The 7,093-nt window shown below is 55.0% G+C and overlaps 1 protein-coding gene across 1 annotated transcript; it reads left to right on the forward strand.

The window, feature by feature from the left end:
• The first annotated feature begins 2,742 nt into the window (after positions 1 to 2,742).
• Positions 2,743 to 4,673, forward strand: LOC136568238 (protein S100-A4-like). The gene is made up of 2 exons (XM_066568146.1): positions 2,743 to 2,883; positions 4,512 to 4,673. Exons 1-2 carry the CDS (start codon positions 2,743 to 2,745, stop codon positions 4,671 to 4,673), a joined length of 303 nt encoding a protein of 100 aa, XP_066424243.1.
• The last annotated feature ends 2,420 nt before the right edge of the window (positions 4,674 to 7,093 follow it).

A 7,093-nucleotide genomic window follows, 5' to 3' on the forward strand; every position in this document is an offset into this window, starting at 1 on the left:
ACTAAAAGAATAGAAGAAAGGATTTCATCCGAAGGCTAGCAAGGAATAGAAAAGGAACGAATAACAAAATCCTGTGTCTGACCAGAGAGAGACCCATTTGGAGTGTGATTGGCCATTAATTAAAAACAACCCCACGAGACCAATCACAGACGCGCCCGTTGCATCCCACAGCAGCAGATATTCTTCGTTCGCATTTTGTTCCTGAGGCCTCTCAGCTTCTCAGGAGAAAACAAAAAATCCTGAGGAAAGGATTTTTCAGGAAATATCCCGGCTACAACCCGCCCTCGCCTCGCCTGGGCTGGCGACAGCGCCAGCAGCCACCACCGGGTGTCAGCAGCCACCGCGGCCACATCGGTCCGGGCGGGTCCCTTCGTGTCCCCTCCGTGTCCCCTCCATGGGACACCCAGGGCTGACCCCGGCCACGAACGGGACCTCACAGCTCGCTCATTAACGGGATCTCAGAGCTAATTATGGGATCACAGAGCTCATTAATGGGATCACACAGCTCATTCATTAACGGGATCTCAGAGCTAATTATGGGATCACAGAGCTCATTAACGGGATCACAGAGCTCATTAATGGGATCACACAGCTCGTTAATGGGATCACACAGCTCGCTCATTAATGGGATCACAGAGCTCATTATGGGATCACACAGCTCATTAATGGGATCTCAGAGCTCATTAATGGGATCTCAGAGCTCACTCATTAATGGGATCTCAGAGCTCACTCATTAATGGGATCTCAGAGCTAATTATAGGATCTCACAGCTCACTCATTAACGGGATCACAGAGCTCATTAATGGGATCACACAGCTCATTAATGGGATCTCAGAGCTCACTCATTAACGGGATCTCACAGCTCACTCATTAATGGGATCACACAGCTCATTAATGGGACCACACAGCTCACTCATTAATGGCATCACAGAGTTCATTAATGTGATCACACAGCTCATTCATTAATGGGATCTCAGAGCTCATTAATCGGGTCTCACAGCTCATTAATGGGGTCTCACATTTCATTAATTAATGGGATCTCACAGCTCATTAATGGGGTCTCACATTTCATTAATTAATGGGATCTCACAGCTCATTAATGGGGTCTCACATTTCATTAATTAATGGGGTCTCACAGCTCATTAATGGGATCCCGCAGCCCCCCCGAGCCTCCCCGTTCTCCCGTGCGAGCCCGGCCCGGGCTGTCCCCGTGGGAACGGGCGGGGCCGGGCTGAGTCAGGGCCGAGGAATCCCCGCGGGTTGGGCCGTGACTCACCCGGGGGTGCGGGGCGAACCGGGCCGGGCCGGGCCGGGCCGGGCCGGGCCGTGACTCACCCGGGGGTGCGGGGCGAGCCGGGCCGAGCCGGGCCGTGACTCACCCGGGGGTGCGGGGCGAGCCGGGCCGAGCCGGGCCGTGACTCACCCGGGGGTGCGGGGCGAGCCGGGCCGGGCCGGGCCGTGACTCACCCGGGGGTGCGGGGCGAACCGGGCCGAGCCGGGCCGTGACTCACCCGGGGGTGCGGGGCGAACCGGGCCGAGCCGGGCCGAGCCGGGCCGTGACTCACCCGGGGGTGCGGGGCGAACCGGGCCGAGCCGGGCCGGGCCGGGCGCGGCTCCCCCGGGACCCCGAAGATCCGGGCTCGGCCACCCCCAAGTCCCATTTTTGGGGAGAAATTCCGGGAATTTGTGTCCCTTTCCCAGCCCTGGAGGAAAAGGGGAGACAGGGAAGGTCTCGTTTGTCCCCCAGAGGGGACGCCCTGTGTGGGATCGCAGAGATTTTGGGGTGTTCTGTTCCCCAAATGTACCAGGGAAAAGGGGCAGCTCGTTAATGGGATCACAGAGCTCGTTAATGGGATCTCACTGCTCACTCATTTATGGGATCACACAGCTTATTTGTAGGATCACAGAACTCATTAATGGGATCTCACAGCTCGTTAATGGGATCACAGAGCTTGTTAGTGGATCACGGAACTCACTCATTAACGGGATCTCACAGCTCGTTAATGGGATCACAGAGCTCGTCAATGGATCTCACAGCTCACTCATTAATGGGATCACACAACTCATTAATGGGATCTCACAGCTCACTCATTAATGGGATCACACAACTCATTAATGGGATCTCCCATCTCATTAATGGGATCTCACAGCTCACTCATTTATGGGATCACACAGCTCATTAAGGGGATCTCACAGCTCACTCATTAATGGGATCTCATGGCTCGTTAATGGGATCACAGAGCTCATTAATGGAATCTCACAGTTCACTCATTAATGAGATCACAGAGTTCATTAATGGGATTACAGAGCTCATTAATGGGATCTCACAGCTTACTCATTAATGGGATCTCACAGCTCGTTAGTGGGATCTCACAGCTCACTCATTAACGGGATTGCAGAGCTTGTTAGTGGGATCACAGAGCTCATTATCAGGATCACATAGCTCATTAATAGGATCACACAGCTCGTTACACAAAAATGAGGCGCGGGCGAAACCCGGGTGCGAGGAGCAGCCGGGCATGTGGGGGCTGCCCCGGGGGCAGTGCCACCCTGTGCCACCCCGTGCCACCCTCCTGGGCTATAAATCCCCGCCGTGCCCCGCTGCCCCATCCCAACCCTCGAGAACTGATCCACGCTCAGCCGGTGAGTCCCCGCTCCCTTCCCTCCTCCAGCACCCCAAAATCCGCCCGGGCCCCCCCAGAAGCTGATGGCACCCCCTGCTCCGTGTCCCCAGGTGTCCCCATGGCGTGTCCCCTGGAGCAGGCGATGGCCCTGATGGTCACCACCTTCCACAAGTACTCGGCCAAGGAGGGCGACAAGTACAAGCTCAGCAAGGCCGAGCTCAAGGAGCTGCTCAACAAGGAGCTGCCGGTCTTTGGGAGCGTGAGTGGCCTTGGGGACATCCTGGGTGTCCCTTGGGGGTGGAGGGACCAGCCCTGGGTCTTTCTTTGGGTCTTTGTCCTGGGTCTTTGTCCTGGGTCTTTGTCCCAAATCTTTCTCTGGGTCTTTGTCCTGGATCTTTGTCCCAGGTCTTTGTTCCAAGTCCTTCTCCAGGTCTTTCCTCCCAAGTCTTTGTCCTGGGTCTTTGTCCCGGGTCTTCCTCCCAAGTCTTTGTCCTGGGTCTTTGTCCCGAGTCTTTGTCCCGGGTCTTTGTCCTGGATCTTTCTCCAGGTCTTTTCTCCCGGGTTTTCCTCCCCAGTCTTTTCTCCTGGGTCTTTCTCGAGTTCTTCCCTCCTGGGTCCTTTTTCTCCCAGGTCTTTTATCTCCCTCTTTCCTCCTGGCTCTTTCTCTGGGTCCTTTTTCTCCTGTGTATTTTCTCCCGGGTCCTTTTTCTCCTGGGTCTTTTCTCTGGGTCTTTCTTTCTCTGGGTCTTTCTTTCTCCCGGGTCTTTTTTCTTCCTCTTTCCTCCCAGGTCTTTCTCTGGGTCTTTCTCCTGGGTTTTTCTCTGGGTCTTTTCTCCCAGGTTTTTTCTCTCCCGGGTCTTTTTTCTCCCGGGTCTTTTCTCCCGGATCTTTCTCTGGGTCTTTTTCCCCAGTCTTCTGATCCAGGTCTTTTTTCTCCTGGGTCTTTTCTGTGGGGTCTTTTCTCCTGCATCTTTCTTCCGGGTCTTTTTCCTCCCAGGGTCTTTTATCCCGGTTCTTTCTCTGGGTCTTTGTCCCGGGTCTTTCTCTCAGGTCTTTTCTCCTGTGTCTTTCTCTGGGTCTTTCCTCCTGGGTCTTTGTCCCGGGTCTTTACTCCCAGATCTTTTCTCCCGTGTCTTTTTCCCCCGGCTCTCTGAAATTCTGATGGATCCATCCCTCGTGCTCCAGGGAAATCCCTGGAGAAGAGCAGGAACGAGGCCTGGAGGGGCTCAGCCCCAAAGGAAATTCAGCTTTTTTTAAACCCACAGAAATATTTTGTTTAGCAAAGGAAATCACGCTCCAATTTCCCTTTTTTTATTCACTATTTCTTTTTTTCTTAACCCTCACTTCCCTTTCTCGGCTTGTGGTTTCAACCGGGAGGTGAAATTTTTTTTTTTATTTTTTATTTTTTTTTTGGCCAAATTTTTCCACACCCGGGAGGCCCTTCAATTTAATTTAGTTTAATTTAATTTAATTTAATTTAATTTAATTTAATTTAATTTAATGTTTTTGTTTTTTTTTTTTCCAAATTTTTCCACACCCGGGAGGCCCTTCAATTTTATTTTATTTTATTTTATTTTTGCCAAATTTTTCCACACCCAGGAGGCCCTTAAATTAAATTAAATTAAATTTAAGTTTAGTTTAGTTTAGTTTAATTATTTTATTTTTGGCCAAAGTTTTCCACACCCGGGAGACACTTTGATTTTTTAAAATTGGTTTGGTTTTTTTTGGCCAAACTTTTCCACACCCGGGAGGCATTTTTGGAAATTCGGGCACTGCCCATCTCACCCGCCAAGCCCAAAATCCCTCCCTGAGGCAGAGGAGGGGAGAAGGCGGGGAAGGGGCGGCCCCTCCCCTCCAACCCTCACCCCAAACCCTCTCTCTGGACAGAAACAAATGGACGAGGCCGAGTTCAAGCGGCTGATGAACGACCTGGACCACAACAAGGACAGCGAGGTGGATTTCAAGGAGTACGTTTGCTTCCTGGCCTGCATCACCATGGGCTTCAACGAGTTCTTCAAGGACGACCCCAGCAAGCACCGCAGGAAGTGACCCCGGGGTGACCCCAGAATGACCCTGGAGTGACCCCAGAATGACCCTGGAGTGACCCCCAGAGTGACCCCCAGAATGACCCTGGAGTGACCCCCAGAGTGACCCCCAGAATGACCCCAGAGTGACCCTGGAGTGACCCCAGAATGACCCCAGAATGACCCTGGAGTGACCCCCAGAGTGACCCCCAGAATGACCCTGGAGTGACCCAAAAGTGACCCCCAGAATGACCCCAGAGTGACCCTGGAGTGACCCCAGAATGACCCCAGAGTGACCCCAGAGTGACCCCAGAGTGACCCCAGAGTGACCCCAGAGTGACCCTGAAGTGACCCCAGAGTGACCCCAGAATGACCCCAGAGTGACCCCAGAGTGACCCTGAAGTGACCCCAGAGTGACCCCCAGAATGACCCCAGAGTGACCCTGGAGTGACCCCTCCCCATGGCCACCCCAGCCCTGAGGGGCTTTCAATAAAAGATTTTCCCTGATTCTGGCTCAGTTTTGGGGTTCTGTTCATTTTCCCCCCAAGTCCTGGCTCAGTTCTGGGGTTTTGTTCGGATTTTATCCCAGTTCTGGGGTTCTCTTCAGGCTGTCCCCAATCCCAGCTCAGTTCTGGGGTTCTGTGCAAGTTTTCCTCAATCCTGGCTGAGTTTTGGGGGTTCTGTTCATTTTTTCTCCCAATCCCAGCTCAGTTTTGGGGTTCTGCTCATTTTCCCCCCCAATTCTGGCTCAATTCTGGGGGTTCTGTACAGGCTGTCCCCAATCCCAGAGGGGTTTTGGGGTCCTGTTCATTTTCCCCCCAATCCTGGTTGAGTTCTGGGGTTCTTTCCAGATTTTCTCCCAGTTCTGGCTCAATTCTGGAGTTCTGTCCATTTTTTCCCCAATCCTGGTTCAATTTTGGGGGTTCTCTTCAGGTTCTCCCCCAGTCCTGGCTCAGTTTTGGGGTTCTGTTCATTCTCCCCCCAATCCTGCTCAATTCTGGGGTTTTGTTCAGATTTTCTCCCAGTTTTGGGGTTCTGTTCATTCTCCCCCCAATCCTGCTCAATTCTGGGGTTTTGTTCAGGTTTTCTCTCAGTTTTGGGGTTCTGTTCATTTTCCCCCCCAGTCCTGGCCACGCTCAGCGCTCACCCCCGCCGTGCCCAGCCTGACTCACGCCTTCCTCCAGCTCTGTGGGATTTTCCACAGCGTGGCTCAGCCCTGCGAGGGTTTATTTTGGGAGAAATTTGAGCAAAAACAACTCTTGGGTGTCGCTGGAACGTTCTGGGGAGGGTTCAGGAGTGGTGCCCTGGGAGCCACCAGGGTCGGGGGCACACCAAGCCCCCAGATCCTCCCCAAATCCTCCCCAAATCCTCCCCAAAGCCCCCAGGTCCTCCCCAAACTCCCCAGGTCCTCCCTACGACCCTTCAGCTCCTCCCAAGTCCCCCGGGTTGTCCCCAAAGCCCCCGGATCCTCCCCAAAGCCCCCCAAATCCTCCCCAAGCCCCCAAATCCCCCAGGTTCCCCCCTAAAGCCTCCAGGTCCTCCCAAAGCCCCCAAATCTTCCCCAAGCCCCCAAATCCTCCCAAAGCCCCCAAATCCTCCCCAAATCCCCCAGGTCCTCCCCAAGCCCCCAGATCAATCTGGGGAGGGCTGGGGGGCACTCGGGGGCTTTGCAGGGTTGGGGGGACATTTGGGGGCTTTGCCAGGGTTTGGGGGCACTCGGGGGCTTTGCCAGGGTTTTGGGGGGCACTCGGGGGCTTTGCCATGGTTTGGGGGGCACTCGGGGGCTTTGCCAGGGTTTTGGGGGGACATTTGGGGGCTTTGCCAGGGTTTGGGGGCACTCGGGGGCTTTGCCAGGGTTTTGGGGGGCACTCGGGGGCTTTGCCATGGTTTGGGGGGCACTCGGGGGCTTTGCCAGGGTTTTGGGGGGACATTTGGGGGCTTTGCCAGGGTTTTGGGGGGCACTCGGGGGCTTTGCCAGGGTTTTGGGGGGACATTTGGGGGCTTTGCCAGGGTTTGGGGGCACTCGGGGGCTTTGCCAGGGTTTTGGGGGGACATTTGGGGGCTTTGCCAGGGTTTTGGGGGGCACTCGGGGGCTTTGCCAGGGTTGGGGGGCACTCGGGGGCTTTGCCAGGGTTTGGGGGGCACTCGGGGGCTTTGCCAGGGTTTTGGGGGGACATTTGGGGGCTTTGCCAGGGTTTGGGGGGCACTCGGGGGCTTTGCCAGGGTTTGGGGGGCACTCGGGGGCTTTGCCAGGGTTCGAGGTTGGGCACTGCCCGTTGCCGGTGCCCGCCCCAGCTCCCGCACACGTGCCCGGGCCACGGGAGCGGCTCCGTTACACAACGGGAGCGCAAATCGCTGCCAAGAGACTGGAAAAGGGAAAAAAACCCCTCGGCACAAACCCCGGCTCGGCACCACCCCCGAGACCGGACCCGGGATGGCACCGGG

The sequence above is a fragment of the Molothrus aeneus genome, chromosome 31 (genome assembly GCF_037042795.1).
Source record: "Molothrus aeneus isolate 106 chromosome 31, BPBGC_Maene_1.0, whole genome shotgun sequence".
In the NCBI taxonomy this organism is placed as follows: domain Eukaryota; kingdom Metazoa; phylum Chordata; class Aves; order Passeriformes; family Icteridae; genus Molothrus; species Molothrus aeneus.